This window comes from Alosa alosa, chromosome 1 (assembly GCF_017589495.1).
Source record: "Alosa alosa isolate M-15738 ecotype Scorff River chromosome 1, AALO_Geno_1.1, whole genome shotgun sequence".
Taxonomy (NCBI): Eukaryota; Metazoa; Chordata; class Actinopteri; order Clupeiformes; family Clupeidae; genus Alosa; species Alosa alosa.
This window is the reverse complement of record NC_063189.1, coordinates 13,528,189-13,546,965: the sequence shown is the minus strand read 5'-3', so window position 1 is coordinate 13,546,965 and position 18,777 is coordinate 13,528,189. Positions and strand designations below refer to the sequence as shown.

Sequence of the window (18,777 nt, the reverse complement as noted above, 5' to 3'; positions counted from 1 at the left end):
TTTTTGGCCCAGAGAATGCTGATTGCGTGCAAAACCACACCACAATAAAACCACAGAAGGGTTGAAACTAAAATAATTTCCCTGATCGTTAAGTCTACACTGTTGTATTTCCAAATGAAGACAGAGATATCATAATACCCGCTAATGTTCTACAAACAGAAAAAGGATAAATGAATCATATGCTGTGCTATATTGTTATGTGGTCAACATGTTCAATGCTCAAATATTCCATGACTGTTAAATAAATCATACACATAAAAAAATAATAAATCATACACATAACACAGAATTGTGTGCTTACAAGTAGCAGTGGTGAACATGGGCAGTTGGCATGTATTCATATTTGAATCTAGCCTGGTTGTTACCATCCTGAATCCACTGTATTCATATTTGAATCACTCCACTGTGTTTGGATTAAGAGTTGGAGTTGAACCACAGTTTTTCGTGTAAATTGCATGCAATATGTAAAAAGACAATAAAGCTGCACATGTCCCATCTGTAAATTCAACTCAATATCAATTTTTCAGCGTGTGACTACAATCATATCCTCCTTCAAATAGAATATTTATGCACATGAAAAATGTGCTCTTGATGTAGCTGAGCAAAACTGAGTTGCATTTTTACTGGACCGTTAATAATAATTATGTATATTACAACCCCAGGTGGAGGAGAGGCCTATTTTTGGAGATTAGTCAGAATGGGAGTTTGTATGGACCTTGATTTTTATGACCAGATCAGAAATGAACATCTATCATCAGGGGCAAAGCACAACAGGGGGGCAGTGGCTATAGAAAAATATGGCACCATTAAGCATTTTGCAAAGCTGTGCCACTAATTTTCTGTATGACTCAAAATTAATAATAGGGCTGACTGTTAAGTATGTAATCCCAAAGTTATAACTAAAACAAACAAACAACCACACGAGTGGTTGTAGTAAGTGACAGATAATAGCCAACTAAACGATTAACAAAACTGAAAACAGGTAGCCTAGTCAGAAGTAGGCCTGCTTGAGTGGCATGTATAATTTCTAGCAAGACATGAATTCAGAAACAGTTTCGAGGGATTCTTTAAAATTCAGTGGTATTTGACATGGGCAACATGTTTCCAAATGTTCTCAAACACCATGAAATATGGTCACACAAAAGATGGAGATCTACGATATAGTGTAGCTTCTCTGCTGTTACTTTTGAATACTGGGTGTCCGTATTTAGAGTGTTATATAGAATTATAGTTTATAGCATATGCAAAAATAAAATGCCTAATCCTAAAGCTGCATGTGCATGACAAGGGATCTGATTACTAAACAGCCTAGTTAGGTGACGTATGGTAGTTAGCTGGCTACAAATCCACTGAACTCTATTCATTACTAAAATTGCACTTATCTTGTTTTCAGAGTTAACCTGATTATTTAGGTAAAGTGACATTGACACTGCACTGTTAACTTATTAGATCGCAATATCATCCAGGCAGTGGTTAACCTCAATCCACTAATATTGGATGTAGCTATCATGCCATGTACATAATGTAACAGTGCATACCAGAGGAATGCCAAAGTTAGTGATCTTTATTTGGGAATGGGTAACTGTCATTGTTCTCTCTCTCAGCTTTCTGTCACCTTGTTTTTCCTTTTTGATATCCCAACTTCTTCCATGACAATTCACCACCAGCTGTTCTGCATGCACCTAATTCAATTATAGCACACTAGGAATCCAGAGTGTAGGCCTACCCAACTGAACCATGCAGGGGTTGAAACAACCTTGAACCATGGGTTTGTTTAGTATATAACAGGTTTCATTTATAACATAACCCCCAAAATGAAAATTGTATCATCAATTACTTGATGATAATAATAGTTTATTTATTACAAAATTGCAACAGGAAGATATGACTTCCCCTTAACTTCTTGCATTATGTTATGCCTACTACACATCATAAGTGGCCTTTGAAAGTTTTTGTGATGGGAGGCAGAAAGATTTGTAAAGCCCATTTTGTTCCTTCTCTTCTGCTGTCTTTCTTAGGCTTGCAATGCATTAAAGAGACGCACAAAAAAGCGGCTGAACTTCAGATTCTCTTTCTAGATCTTTCCTAGGATTGCTCTCTCTATTCAATCTGTGATAGCAGGCCCTCGCTGCAGAGCGAGAGTAGAAAATGGTTTACAGGATTGCCAGAGTCTTTGTGAAGGGCCCAGTGGAATGCCGACACTTCTTGCCAAGACAGCGCTTTGCTGGTGACAAGCAAGCCCTGCCAGGGCACTGTGCTTCTCCTCAACTAATGCAGTAGGCACAAAGCATACAATCAATCACATTTACCCGGAACACCAGGGCTGGCAGGAGCTCCTTATGGGCTCACAATGCCGAGATGGAAAAATATGGATGTACGTGAGAGTGAGCAAGGAAGTTGTGGGGTGGCGGGGATCTGTAAGTATGGCGTGTGTGTGTGGGGGTGGACAGGCGGGGCAGGGTAGGGCAGGACAGGGCCAAATGGATGCGCATGGATGTGGTGCTGGGTGCTGCTGCCACCATGTAAATTTTCTTTGTCAAATGACAGTGGTTTGTCACACCATTAAAAGCCTTTGAAAGAAGTAGATGAAACTATGAAACTGGAGTCCATTACAACTTACATTGTAGGGCACTGTTATACTCAGTTAATTACAAATTGATCGGTCTACATCCTTATTGTCATATTAGAAAAAATTAAACAATTTAAACAAACCTGCTTACCCCTTGAGTTCAGTTGAGTATTCAGAATGGTTTGGTAGCAAACAAGCTCTGGATTTCAAGCTTAGTAGGTAAAGGATACCATTGGGCAAAGGGGTTGAGGTGGGATAAACTTCTCTGCCTTTCTCACATAAACATACAGTACATTAAAAACAAAAAGTGCTCTAAGTGTAGCACCTTTACGGCTGCATTTTATCTATACAATTTTCACTGACTAGTGGTGGAAGGACAACAGAGGTGACTTCAACAGTAATTAAATGCTGTAAGCCTAAAAATCTCTTTACCCTTTCCTCTGTCTTTTCTTGATTTAAAGTGTTTACCTTTTAAATCCACATCCATAAAAGGTATGTGTTCAGAACTGCATAGTACAGCCTATAAAAACATAACTGTATGATTCACCAGAAAACTTATGCTCATCATAACATATTGAAAGGAAAATGACACACTACTCTCTGTGAATGTGTGTGTCTCAGTATGTTTACCAGATTACACTGGAAAAACTATTTCTTCTTTTAAGCTTTCAAACATTATTTTTTTAGGGATTTTTAGGGATTTTGGTGAAGGTAAAAGCAGTTGGCTCTGCTTGGAAACACAATCATGTCTCTGTGTTTGTTTGGATGATCGTCACCTCCATTGATTTAGCTTGTGTACATGCCTGATGTCTTGAGAGGAGAAGTTTGAACAGAGCACTCCCAAATGGTGGAGACAACATGTTTGCTTTTCCTCAGCAAACAACCCGATTTCACAGGGTCGTTGTTGTGCACTGCATACATTCAGATTGGTGCCAGACCCTCAAGCCATCGATGACCCTGGCCTTTTGCCACCAGAGCCCTGGTTATTGAAAATACCTACAACAAGATTATTGTGCAATCTGTATTATATTAGTAACTTTCCACTACCTTACAGTTATGGCATACCAACAGAAATCAGCATAACCAAGCATAAAGGCATATTAGATTCCAGTCAGTGGAAAGAATGTGGCTAATGTAACTGAGCATTGTATTTCTTTTGAGGCAGTTTGCATTCTTTGGTTGAGATTCCTCACTATGAGCTAGTGGCAGACACAAGCCTCTTGCCCACCTACAGTATACGCAGATCAGTATAGTTACGCATTCACTAGTGTAGCGCAAACCAATATACATGTCAAAGGGCTGCCTTTTGGTGACAAAATGGACACTTTACAAAACTGAATGCTTGGTTTTGACTGTCTTGTAAGGACATTAATGGTCTTTGAGTTATAGCATGTACAATAATGGACCCTGTTTTGCATTGTGGACTTCTGCCAATATTTCCACACACAACCTTGTCAGCTGTTTTCTCTCGCATACACCCTGACAGGGTGATCGCAATAATGACTTCCAACGTTATATCATACTATTGCAATTAGACTGAGGTGAGCACATGCTCCTGGAGAGAAAATTCCATCTAAAAATAAAGAATATAGAAAACATAGATTTCCTCCTCTGCTCCTCCTACTCAAACAGGCATTCAGAAAACCATTCAGTGCCAGAATGACTACTGAAACATTGAAGACACATCTAAGTAGGTGTTTCCTAGCTGTTTTTGGTCTATAACTAGGGCCTGGGTACTTTTTATAGAATTATGCATGAGTGTTTCTGCTCACTGGCCATGTAGGCAGGCTATTACTGGCCATAAAGGTGTGTGACAAATGGTTTGCAACTTCCCTGGCTGTTTTTTTGTTTTCAAGGGTGGACAGGTTTGGTGAGGTGATCTTAATGAACTGTAATGAAGTGATTGTCCTTTTCTTGCTCTCCAAGTCAGTCAAATCTACCTCACAGTGTGAGTATGACAGGAGACTCTCACTGCCACACCATTTCTTATAAACATTATTTTTACTCAATCATAATGAATGCATCACTAGTATTTGTAAAAAAATAAAGATGTATCCCCTGAGTTGTAGGGAAACACAACATTCTGATGTTTGCCTGTGTTACAGTATATTCGCCACTGCATTGGCAAGTTATTTGGTTTAGCAGTCTAATGGATAGAAGTTTAATGGTTCTGTGCTCTATGAAAAAATATTTAGATAGACCTTATTTATTTATGCATACAGTACCAATTTATGTGCTGCTTGGGCATATTCTACTGAGCTCCCCCACCTAATATTTTACAAATGAAACCCTGAAATGGCTTCCATTCAGGCAGAGTTTGCTGAATAATAGCAAAACATTGGAGTGGAAAGCACTGAATAACATCAATCCAGTGATGTTAGTGTTTGTTGATTTAGTTACTTATTACAAAGAAAATGATTATGGTCAAGGAGAAATGTGTCAGTGTGGCTCAATGCTAGAGAAAAGTGTCTTGAGTACAGCTGTTACTTATACTGTCTGCGAGTTGTGTATGTGGTCGGAATGTGAAAGATAAAATGGTGCCCTTCACTGGCCATGGTTAAAAGAGCTGTCAGTAGAAGATCCACCTCACATCATTGTCAAGAAGCAAACATTTCAGCCATGGACAAATGACAAGATTTTAATTTTCATTCGATTGGTGGGTGTGATTGAGGGTGTGTAAGTTTGTGTACAAATCTGTGTGTTTCTCTTTGTCTCTGTCTCTCTCTCTCTCTTTCTGTGTGTGTGTGCATTAGCCATCTATCTCACAAACAATGTCAACTCAGTTACCATTTGAAAGCACTGGCTGACAACGTGTCTGCTTCCATGGTGTCTTGAGTGACGTGGGTCACAGGAGAGCACTGATTTAACGTGGAGATAGTCAGATGAAAACACGCTCTGGTTGGAGCAGGGGTCTGAGAGGGGACGGTGCGAGTCCCACTGCAGGATCCAGCTGCCATTCAACCCTTGAGTCTTTCTCTCTCTCCCCCCCACCCTGCGCTGTGGAAAAATGTTTCTTTTTTAACAGTCTTGCTTTTACCCAGAGTATTCAGAGAAATGGTGAAAAGAGTGTCGGTAATGATGGAGTGATGGGTAGGAAAATGGGGCAGGTGGAAATATTCATGTAAGCACTGTGAAGCGCTGCTGTCTTTTTGACTATACCTTCAGTCTTTTTCATCATTGTCTTCCCTTGCTCTCTCTCTCTCTCTCTCTCCCTCTTTCTCTCTCTCTCTCTCAACCACTGTCTATTCCCTTTGGCAGCTTTTCCCCCCAAATGACCTGTTTACTGTCGCGTTGTCTCCCTCCTACTTTCAGTTGTATATCACATTTCACACCTTTCTCATGCAGTCCATTCTCTCTCTCCCTCTCTCTCATGCGTGCAGGTGAGTGGTGTGAACAGAGCGCTGGGTCGTAAACGTGAGCAGCGTGTCCTGGCCATGGTCATTATCATGGTGGGGTGCTACCTGGTCTGCTGGCTGCCCTACGGCATCATGGCTCTCCTGGCCACTTTTGGTCCTCCAGACCTGATAACGCCCGAGGCCAGCATCATCCCCTCCATTCTCGCCAAGACCAGCACGGTCATCAACCCCATCATCTACATATTCATGAACAAACAGGTAAGACAATGCCAACACACAGGGACCACCTGTCTTTGCAATATGGTATGTGAGACAACACACACACACACACACACACACGCACGCACGCACACGCACGCACAGGACACAATCATATTAAGCTGCATCATTGTCGTTGGGGGAATCTGAGGACATAACTTACTGGTGGCACATAGTTGCACGCTCTCATGTGTAATCTCATTCGTTGTGCTCATCAAGCCATCTGTCAATGTGTCAGCAGTGTTCTCAGCAGTTGTAAATAACATCTCCTGCTTGTTTGGGTTGTCAGGGGTTTTCTATTTATACTGGGACATCAAGGTACCGACAGGGGGGGAGGAGAAGGCAGACTCTGTTCGCATGCTCCCTAACTTAATCAGCTCTGCGATAGAAAGGGACTTGCAGACACAAACTTTCTTTGTGTGACCTCTATTTAGATGTGGGTGTACCTGTGGTGTGCGAGTGAGAAAGTGTGTGCGCAGCTCAAGCATGTGAGTGCATGGTGCTTATGTTTGCATCTCCATTCAACACTTTTATTCCCGGGCACCTTTTCGCTTTGGGAGAGCAGAGGAGATGAATCACTCAAGTCTGAGCATCGACACTGATAAACAAATTAAGTTGTTTCTGCATGTCACCTGCAGGAGTGCTGGACAGGCTTTGGCCTTGTGGTGTGTGTGAGCGCAGCTCAGTGAGAGAGCCGGTGTGGCCACAGATGGTAGTCTGAGCCAGCGTGGAGCAGGCGGTAGTCTGTCCATTGCCAAACTCTCAGCGCAGACCGTAATGCACAAATACACCAGGGATACTGCCTTATCAGATACAAGGCACTGTTGGTGTGATGAGGTTGACTAAATGGAATCTAACTCTGTAATGTGATTCAGCAGAGATTATGGGCTAGACTATCCCTGCTGTCCCTTGTCTGGCGTGCACAGGCAAATCTGTTTGGCAACTGATAACAAAAGTGAGAGCAAGATAATTCAAATCAAATAAGAATGACACCATCAGAACATGAGGAAAAAAAGGAAACGTTCTGTAGGGCAAGTGTGTTGGCCACACGTGGCCAGATACATTTTATTAATTTGGTTTTACTTAACTGTGGATTAGTTGGAGCAAAACTCTTGTAACTGATATCAATACTGAATGTTCTCGCTAAATAAATGTTTCATGGTCTTACGTCTTCTGGGCTGCCAGTAGTGTGTGTTACGTTTCAGTGTGTGAGATGCGTTAGACATGATTTGCTGACCCTCGGACAGCAGCGTAGAGGCCTGTAGAGGTCTCAAAGGACCAGAGGGCAAGGCCTTGTGCAGAACATCATCATCATCATTTCTCTAGGAAAGAGAAAAAGGCGAAATCTCGAGGCCCACAGTATACTTCACTCTGTCTTGAGCCCAATCAATTCCCTTCTCAGACAGCCGCAGTGTGTCTCAAACTTGTTCTCTATTTCTTTCTCTCTCTCTCTTATACATCTCTCTCTCTCTCTCTCTCTCTCTCTCTCTCTCTCTCTCTCTTGTGTGGCATTTTGAACTTCGGGCAGCTTGGTTGTTGGTGTTCCATTCGTCCAAGAGTCAGTGAGTAGTCACAGAACTTTTAGACAGACCAGGGTTGCCCCTTGCTGGCCTCTTTGCCAGCAGTTTCTGGTTTGTCAGTTTGTGTTTTCTCTTTAGCAGACCCTGTACTATGTCTAGTAGCTGGCCATTCACCTTTCAGCTGTGATCTCATCAGTATTCCTTACTGTGTTCTGCCAAAACATATTATGTTAGGTTATTTTTGTTGTCTTCCCCTTACTTTCTCTGGACCTGTCGTGTGCTAAAAGTAGCTGGCTACTCCCCTCAGAAAAACAATAATAATTGATATGGTGAATTTGTTAACATTAATTGTAGGCCTTTAGTATCATTCCCTCAGGAGCTTCAGCCTCTCGCTCCTTTATAATAAGGGAAGGAGCAGAGCGAGCCTTTAATCCCTCCATGTATGAACTCTCCTCTTGTTCTGATGTGTTAAACACCACTGGGGACTGTACACATGTTGGAGTGATTCAGATATATGATAAGCACAGCGTTATCAGGAGACCTCATTGACTCTTGCAAATACTGAGTCTAGACTTTGTAACATGGATTCCAAAAAGTGTTCTATAAATAAAGATTATAAAGACATTATTATATATTATTAGTATTACACCACAGATAGTAGACAACATGGAAGAGGTGTCAGAGTGCTTCTTACTCTTTTGTTGTTGCTACTGTACTCACAAGCTTAGTTGAGCTCTGTTAAATTCTGGGGCTAGTAATTGAGGATTACATGCGACAATTAAATGGGAGGTAATTAAGGCAAATTAATGATGTTTGAGATCAGTGAACAGATCACTGTGAAAAGAATGGGTTATGTACTGTATGCATGCAGGTTTAATTAAATTGTCTGAGATGACAGCAACAGCATGTAATGTAATGGTTCGTTTGCCATTATTTTCATTGCAGCGTTCTGTTAAAATTGAATTTAATGGTTATTAATGAAATTTCGTTTTCAATTAAGAATTCTCCTCCCCCAAAGCAATATTTTGAATTTTCAGGAAATTATGTCACTAATTAGACGCTGAAGACAGATACTCCTGTATGTCATTTTCAGTCTTCAATTCCTCCCAGCCCGTAACTATGGAAACAGTGAGTTGAGGCGAGTTGAAGACTAAAAATGCTGTACAGATACGAATTGCATTCAGTGTCCACCCAAGACCTCATGGACAGCAGGGTGGAAACTGCTACAGGACAGATTGGGATGATGGGTAAGTACTGTATTGCCTCTTGTTAAGAGAGAGATGGCTATCAATGGGACTATTAAGGCAACACGGAAAACAAAATTAGATTTGTGCGATGTAAAATAATAATTATGTGCCATAAATATCTTATGAAAGGATCAGAAACAGATGATAAGAGAAAATACATAGATCAGTTTTGTACACATTCAGTCTGTTGATGTTCTATAACCCCATACAATTTTAAGACATAGAGGTTTCTTGGATTATTCCACTGTATGGTATTCAGTGGTATTGAAATTCAATTGAAAATGTTCTGCAATTGGTTTCACAGACACTATTCACCTCTCCTTTAGTGAGGGCATTTTTTGTAGCCACAGGACATTGATATCCAGCAGTGTTAAGGGAGTCTTGAACACTTTCGCTTGTAGTGAAAGTGATGGAGTTTTTTTTAGTCAGTAAAACCTCTGTTAATGTTACAGAAAAGTGAGAAACGGCAGTTTCTTCCTAGTTTTCCTGACTGCTCATTTTGTTTAAGGCATGAGTCCCGGAAATTAATCTCAATTCACATCAACTTTTTTGGCACGGAATTCACCAATGCCACCATCAACACAGACCTCTTACTCCCCGACGGTGCTGTCATCAGTTAACAAAAACGTTCACCTCTTGCTCTTGGCCCACAGCAGGACTGTGATGCAAGGCAGAATGTAGCCTACACTTTCAGAGGCCGTTTACACGACACCGCCGGGTGTTTGTTAAGCCAGAAAATGTCTAATAAGTGCTCTGGTTAAGCAGTCGCATGAAATAAGGAGACTACAGACAATTCGGTTTTCAATTCAACTGTTAAACTAATAAAGTTCATTTTCAAGGTATGTGACTGCTATGTGAAATTTAAAATGCTTTGCCTACGCATTGCATTAGGTCTGAGCACCACTGGAGAAAACACTAACATGCAGTAAGCTAATAAGTTAAGCTAACGTGTGCTTCTAACTTAGCCACTAAAAGCTGATAGGCTACATTGTGCACATAAATCATGACAGGGGAAAGAAAAACATTTTAATATGATAAATAAATGGTTTGGTTTGTTTTGACAAGCAACATGTCAGGTCGAGTGCCGTGGCTGAGTTGAGAGGTGGGGCTATGTAGTCATAAAGTTGCCGGCTTCGCACCTACAGGCGTCTACATGGCGAAAGTTAGCCGGCGGTTTCAAAAGTTCCCACTTCGGAAGCCGGTTTCAAAAGCTATCGGTTTCAGTCTCCTAAACTGCCGGCGTCGTGTACATGCAAGGCATAACCGTTAACAAAACCCGTGTGCACGGCCCCTCAGTCTACCTTACCTATTACAATAAAGCAGTTGAACTGCCACAGTTCATTTACATCTGAATGACCCCCTATGGTGAGGAGCCTCCTAATGTAAGGTTGCCTGACAGATATTAATGGCTATAAGCCACAGGGTCAGACCAGGCTCTGTTGGGAAATGTGCTTTGTTTCCCCTCAAATGGATACTGTTCTGAAGTGGCCAAGCACTTTCTATCTTTTTTCCCTTCTGGAGTCCACAGTTGCCATGGCATTGTATAAGGAAACTTGCCATTCTTCTGCAGAATTGAACTCTGATATCTTCACTCAGCATACCTTGCCTGTCATGTACTTTTGTGACTTTTCAATTCAATGAGTGGGGACAATGGTCTGCTGCCATATAAGGGAACATTCTAGGGTATGCCTACTTTTCTTAAGGAAATGTAGTGTAAACTATAAGTATACATGACTGAAGCACAGTATACTAAGTACACTACGTTTTCTCAAGGGATGTTCTACCTTACTGACACCATTCACTACTGTTAATATGGTCATATTCACTGCTTCAGCAGTATCAACAAATGGAATGTACTTGGGAGATCTGTCCTCTATTCTATTTTAGAACACATCGCCACTTATACACCATTTACAATCTTCTTAGCATTCATATGGAATGGTGATTGATTGTTTTTCAAGATGTACTTTATAGATGCCCCAATACAAATCAGCCCCCTATCAGCCAATCAGAAAGTAATATTTCTTGTTTCCTTGGTATAAGGGCATTATGCCTTTTCAGTATAAAATGCATATGCTCTTCAATATATACAGTACTGTATTTATCATGAAAGTGTTGTGCGTGACAAGTGTGATTACAGACCATTTCCCTACTGGCTACTTGACTTATTTCAAGTTTAACATGCCTAGAAGTAGAAGCGATGCTTGTTTCTGTCTGAACTTGTTAATGTGAAATAATTCACTACTTTTATAAGCTGCAACCTGCAAGAATTGCAGCCACATTATTAGAGCTTTTTTGCTGTTAGGCACTGTGTTCATTGGTTTCTATCTTCTATCTGAATATTAAAGGTGCTCTAAGCGATGTTGGGTAACATCACTTCTGTTGACGTTCAAACAAAACAGAGAGCTAGCTCGCCCCTCCCTCCTGTGCAATTGAAACTCTCCTGAACGCGTTTTTGGAGCCTGAGCTGTCTTCGCAGGGCGCTTTTTTTTTACAGTGTATTCAGGGAACAGGCAGCTAGCGGATGGTGAGGAGATGTTTACCTTATGTGACAAAAATTGTTTTAGCTTAGAAACTGCGTAACATCGCTTAAAGCACTTTTAAGTAGTGTTCCACGTGTAAATATGGGGCGGTGGTAGTGTAGTTGTTAAGGAGCTGGGCTAGCGTGCAGTAGCCTGAAAGTTGTCGGTTCAATTTCCGGCTTTACTGTAATGTAATGTAATGTAATGTAAATGTACACTCACAAACGAGTGGTTTCACACATGTGGACAGCTTGACAATGGTAATCGTGTGAAATTCAACATCGTCATGTTAAATAAACTGTTAATACACGGTTGTGGTCAATGTGCAGTTTTATTGTTTTTTTATTTACACAAAACACTGTTTTGCTTACATAATGCATGCAATAAATGGAAAATTGCTGTAGCTGGAATGCTGGGCACTAGCTACCTACTATTTCCCTAAATATACCTTACATTTTATGTGCACATATTTCCAGAGCATGTTTCAGATTAGAGCTAATTTATGAGAATATATGAATGGGTAATTATTGTTATTAATGGTTGTGCAAAGATGTTTTTGCCATAACCCTGAATCATTACTTATAGATATGGACCCCAGCAACTCTGCCACCACTGAATGGAATTCAGTGAGCCTTTTTTGTCCTGACCCAAAGTGTACAAATTGACAGTGATTATCACTCATTATTATCCCCACTAATATCATGACCAGTGCTAAAAGGGAAATGCTACAATGGCTTTCTTTGGTTCTCAGAATAAATGATTAACTCCCTGTAGAACAAAACTGAACAAGTAATTAGCGAGACCTCGTATTGTTCTACATGGGTGTGCAGAGATAGCTGCAGCTGACCCTCACAGTGAGATGAATACAAAATGGCATGCACATTCAGCTATTTTATTCACAGCTAATGACCTGTAATGATTCTCTCTTTAAGGTTATATAATACATTGCATTGAATGACTCGGAGTCCCCTCCTGTTGGTGATCAATAATGGATCTATGAGCCTGCTAACCATTATCATAAGAACCAGAAACAGACCTGAAATTGATGAGGAAATGCCCTCATTTCCAGATGGCACAGTTGTAACAAAAACAATTCAGGTTAATTAAGCTATTCTCTAGAACTATTCTAAATAATAATCTCTGTATTTGCATTTGTGCATAGACATTTCAGTTATTCCATGAGATGACCTACTGTATGTTTGCATTAACTTTCTCATGCATCTGCATATGCATTTTATATATGATTGTGTGTATCTACTTGTGATGATACTCTTACGTGTGTGTGTGTGTGTGTGTGTGTGTGTGTGTGTCCACGTGTCCACCAGTTCTACCGGTGTTTCCGTGCCATGCTGAAATGTCAGGCGCCTGAGCGTGGTTCTAGCTTCAGGAGCACATCCCGAGTGTACAAGCAGAGCATGAGAGTCCTGCGACGCACAAACGACAATAACTGTACCGCGGGCCCTGCCACCACAGCTCTGCCAAACCAGCTGGAAGGGCCGCCTTCCTCAGACGACAGCAAACCCGCCAAAGTATCACTTGTGGTATACTACACTGAATAACGGCCAGAAACGGCTCCACTTTTGTCCACGTTTGCAGAAAACAGGACACTTGGAACAGAGAAATGGCTGTATTTGGATCATCCTGTTGTGTAATGGTGTTTTTTGCAGTTTGCACATGTCTAAGGACAGACTGGACATGAATGTTTGGTAATAGCGCTGTTGATATGTGCACGGTTGGGCACACATTCATGTGACTCTCCTCTCTCAATGCTTTAAAGGAAAATATTTGTGTACTCTTATTATTGTGACTCCATATACCGACATATTTCTGAAAACAGTAGGACATTTTTAAAACGCAATCACATTTCTATCTGAAAACATAGGGGGAAGATGAATTGCAGAGTTGTGGGCATTGTGTTGGAGGGGAAAAGGTTTTAGAGGACAAAATAGTGATTGTTTCCGAATAATGGAACTCTTTCAAGTTGTCTATGCCTGATCATATTCCGTTTGAAATGAATCCAACAACAACAACAACAGCAACAGGCAGCAACAACAATTTGTCTAATGTTTGTGAGGATTCCTGATTGCTATTAAGTTTGTATAACTGAGCCAATTTTAGAATGCACTAGTCGCACAAGCTCACAACGAAACAGGAAAAACATGTTAAACATATTCCATCTATTTTTTTTTTTTTTAATAGATAACCCACCCTCAATGCTTGATGCATTCACAGAGCTACAATTATGAACAATTAATTATTACCATACTAATTATAGTTATGGAGGAACCAATCCCTTCCATACTTTAATTCAGAAAGACATTGTGTCAGTCATGATCAAATGCTTTGTCTGGGCTCCACCAGCTACTTTTTTTACTTTAGCATTTACTTTGTTTGTTTTTAAGTTGACCTCAGCTCAGTGTTTGCCTTGTTCTATTGTTTTCACAACTGTATATTATAACCAGTTTTTCTGTCCTGCATGCTCCCAGTGTTCTAAATTATCAGCGCTATAGTCTCCATAACATTCTTTCTGATGATGCCCTGACTCACAACAGCCAAACAGTATGCAGTAAAACAGGAGAGATATTGTAAGCCAGTATGTCATTATTCTCAAACAAATGACATTTGCCACTGTTAATACTGTCAGCTGCTATATTTTAAAAGATATCGGTTAAGAAGTGATGCATCACCTTGTTTTACCCTTTCTTACTGCTGATGGGGAGAAACAAGTAAATTAATAAAATTCCATCTAGTCAGCATGCTTAATGGAGCTCTACTAAAGGTACTGTTACGCTAACATCATCAATGCTTTCCACAGCAGCCATTTGTTGTTAATTTATCAAATGCCTTTTCATTGATTAACCACTGAGATTGCTAAGGAGGCCCAACGTGTTAAGCTGGCTGAGGAGATCAAGTGATGGCCTGGCCCTGCCTGACCATATCTCAGGAGAGTGGCTGGTAGCCCTCCGATGAGAAAAGTCTCAGATATTTTCAGTCAGTGAGTTACAGAGTGCAGCCATGTTGACATCAAAGGACTTTGTGTTTTGCAAATAGCTAGAAGACAGTGCTGTGAGTGTCAAGTGCTTAAGAGCTAATAATCACTACATTCCTGTCTGCCCCCATTTCCAACCTCACTAACTCTATAGACCCCAGTCTCCAAACTACAGTAAACACACCAAAGACTGGCACTCTGAATCAGTATTCCCACAGAAAGCAACTGATGACCATCTCCCCCTCAATCTGACAATTAGGATCACCACTGGTCATTTGTATTTAGTGTAGCACTCAATGTATGTCCGCCCGCCCCCATCCAATGTAAATTTTGTAAATATTTGTTCTTATGTTACTTATTCTGATTATGATGAGAAGTGCATAAGATGCCAAATGCCATTTTGTCTTATGCCAGTTATCAGCAACCCTGCTCTTGGACAACCAGATTCATGTCGTTTCCCATACTTACTCTAAACAAGCATGTATACACACATGCAGGTGTCCACCCACCCCTCTCTCTCTCTCTCTCTCACACACACACACACACACACACACACTGCCTCCTGAGGGAACTCTCTTATACACTTGTATGTCATTTCTATTTGAAATATCTTGTCCTACAGAGAAAATAATTGTGTTATGCTCAGATCTGATTTCTACTTAATTGCAAGCACAGATTACTCTGTTTAGACCTGTTTCTGCAGGTCAAAAGTGTATAAACAATCACAGTCATGTATATTTCAAACAACAGTTGGGGATATACCATCCCAACAATGCTTTTTGCAGCACATATTATTTCAGAAAATATAATTGTGTTCAATCAATATTATTTATTTTCTACTGTAAACTGCAAATGGCTGATACCATGCAAACATAATGTATGACTATGTTTCAAATGCGTGATAAGAAATATGTTTGTTTTGAATATCTGTGATAAGAGTGGCCATTGCAAATATGTTGTATATGTAAATATCACCCTTTTTTCTCTTTTAATGATGCTGTTTGTTGTTTTTGGAAGGGAGAGGGTCTCTAGAAGTCTAGTGGAGTTTAAAAATAAGCGCTATCATTGCACACAGATGTTTTAAGAGCAAAGTATATTTTAGACCCACTAATAGATCACAAAACACTGTTTACTTCCATGTATAGACTAAAATAAAACCTGTCACACACAACAGCAATTCGAATGTACTACCCATGGATTTTGAAATCCATATATAATCCCCATATTGTTTGATTTAGAAAAGATCAAAAGTAAACTACCTCAAACAAAACTCATTTAGCAATTTCAACTATTTTACACATGTGAAGGTTTATACATGTTAATGTATGAGAAAAGAGACAGCCTTTTCAATGAAACAGCCAGGTCCAGAATGATAGTATTCATTTGTAGAATAATTTAAAAAGAATACTGAAATACACATCAAGACATATGCAACTGATTTATATTTTAAATGGACAGCAACAGTGTTCTACTCTAAGTGTTTGATGAATTTCTTTTTGTAGAAATCTACAGCAGAAACAACTTTATATATTTTGTGCAATCCTTGATGACACAAGTGCATGCTCTGCTTGTTGTAATGTGCTGAAGTAACATGATGATTTTGTTTCATAAAAGGATCTTCAGCCCTGTTTCCAAAAAAATGGGATGCTGTACAAAATGTAAATAAAATGTGATCTGCAAATCTTGTAAAACCTTTATTAAGATACATAAAGGATAATATATGACATGTTGAAACTGACAAGTTTGACTATTTCATGTAAAATAAATGGTCTTTTTGAATTCCATGCCAGCAACATGTCTCAAAAAAGTTGGGACAGGGACAACAAAAGGCTGGAAAAGTTCTGTAATGTTGGAGAAAGCTACGAAAGGAGGAACATTTCACTGGCAGCATGATTGCCTATAAAAAGAGCATCGCAGAGAAACAGTTATGAAAACCTGTGAATAATGCAACAATATAAGAGTAATGCCCCTCAATGTGAAATTGCAGAGAATTTGGGGATTTAATCATCTATAGTACATAATATCATTAAAATATTCAGAGATTCCAGAAAAATCTTTGTAAACAAAGGACATGACTGAAAAACAATATTAGATGGCCATAATCTTCAGGACCTCAGGTGGCACTGCATTAAAATCAGAACTGTTTCTGTAAAGGGGCTCAGGAGAACATCCGATAACCATTGTCTATGAACACAGTTTAACGCTTCATCCACCAATGTTGGTTAAAACTACCATGCATAAAATAGACCATATTTGGCCTATTTTGATACAGATATATGATACAGAAATGCCAGCATCTTCTCTGGGCCCAAGTTCATGTAAGATAGGCCGAGGCGAAGTGAAAAACTGTCCTGTGGACAGGCCAGTTCTTGGATCAAATTTTTTATTGGATTTCCAAATTCTTTTTGTAAATCATGACATGGACTCTGCATCCTCCAGGCTAAAGAGGAGAGGGACCATCCAACTTGTTATTGGTGCGCAGTTCAAAAGCTGGGGGGAAAAAAAAGATGGGATGGGGGTGCATTAGTGCCAATGATATGGGCAGCTTGCACATTTGGAAAGGTACAATTAATGGTGAATGATATGTACAGGTTTTGAGCAACATATGCTGTCATCCATCAGCATATTTTTCAGGGAAGACCTAAATATTTCAGGAAAGCAATGCCAAACTGCATTCTGCACAGATTACAACAACATGGCTACATAGAAGAGTCCAGTTGCTAAAATGGCCTGCCTGCAGTCCAGACCTGCCACACTGGGTACATCAAGGAATGAAAAACACAATTATGAAGACCCTACACTGTTAAGCAGCTGCAACCATATATTGGGCAAGAATGAACATTTTCATTCTCAAAACTGGCATCGATTTCAAAATAGACATATATTTTCCAAAAACAATACATTTTCTCTGTTTCAACAATTGATGTTTTTGTTGCACTATTTGAAATTGAATGTATGATTTACATGATTTGAAAATCATAGCTTTCTGTTTTTATTTGCATTTTACTCAACATCCCAGTTTTTTTGGAAACAGGGTTGTATGTAAAGAGTCTGTGAAGATTCATCTGGACAGAGGTCTTGGATAGACTACATACAGCTATGTGTAGTTTTGTGTTCTAGCTTGTCTTATGTTCCATGTTCAGTGTCTTTGTGTAGGCTACTGCACTCTGTAAAGATGTTCATGGATTTGAAAAGGTAAAGTGCTTTGTTTAACTCACCGAATATATTGAATACTTCTAAAGATTGTGGCATATTTGTACTTTGTACAGTACTGTTTTTTTTGTGAATATGTAAGTATGTGTGTGTGTGTGTGTGTGTGTGTGTGTGTGTGTGTGATGACACAGAAAAGCTGCCCAGGGTCCACAGATATCTGAAATGAGTTGCAGTTCAATAAAGCTCCGAAGGAAGCAAATATATTTTCAGATGAGTAATGTTTTATTATTATTATTATTATTATTATTCCCTCGTGTTGCATTCGGATCTGCACTCTTACACAGTCAAACCAGCAGCCACACAGGCCCTGCCAATGTAAAAACCTCAGAGTGGATTACTCGCTCATAGAAAATGTTCTCCTCTTTTGCACCTCTCCTGACAGCATTTTTCCACACGGTGATAAATCACCTAGGCACATTTACTCATCCTCCCATCACATCAGTCTTTTGTGTGCAGCCACATCTGGCATTTAACCTCAGAACACAAACCAACAAAATCATTTCTGGACCAATTAAAAACCACCTTGCATTATCTGACCGATACATCAACATGGGTTTTTGTAACATCTGAATTCAATGTTGAGGCCACTGCCTCCACCCAACCGTCCAGAGGGTCTGAGATAAGGTACACATTGGAAATCCAACTGATCGCTTCCTGCATTGTAAAGAGCAAGGGAGGTAATTAACCTTCTGAGTGGTTTTGAAGGAGGTCTAACCTCTCCCACAGGAGCTCCTTCTCAGGGTGAAATCCAAATGCTCCCTTTGTCATAGCTCTGTTCATTATCAACAACAATGAAGAAGTACAACAATGATAAAGCGCCTTGCTTAAATGAGTTTTCGTGTCATCATCGACCGACCGACCCGACCCCCAAACAACATCAGCAGAGACCTTGTGTGTAGATCCACTGGTTCACCGTCACTTTCACCAAGTGTACAACATACCATTTTTGGTTTCTGCTTCAGAATTCACTGATTTCACCCACATTTTGCACTTCACATCATGAGAAGGGAAAACAGCATCCACTTAAGTGAAGCAGAAACACAAATATCTGCAACCCTGTACAAATATCTGCATATATGCATTTGGGTGGAGGCACTGCCTCA

The 18,777-nt window shown here is 40.0% G+C and overlaps 1 protein-coding gene across 2 annotated transcripts in view; it reads left to right on the top strand.

The window, feature by feature from the left end:
- The window catches only part of tmtopsa (teleost multiple tissue opsin a), a 36,473-nt gene extending 18,596 nt beyond the window's left edge, over positions 1 to 17,877 (top strand). Inside the window, exons 3-4 of one of the 2 annotated variants that reach the window (XM_048262665.1) lie at positions 5,950 to 6,183; positions 12,798 to 17,877. In XM_048262665.1, coding sequence (XP_048118622.1) covers positions 5,950 to 6,183; positions 12,798 to 13,031 — 468 coding nt within the window. In that variant the 3' untranslated portion in view covers positions 13,032 to 17,877. Of the gene's footprint in view, positions 1 to 5,949; positions 6,184 to 12,404; positions 12,503 to 12,797 lie in introns of those variants that run through there. The other variant, XM_048262671.1, reaches the window with a different exon arrangement.
- The last annotated feature ends 900 nt before the right edge of the window (positions 17,878 to 18,777 follow it).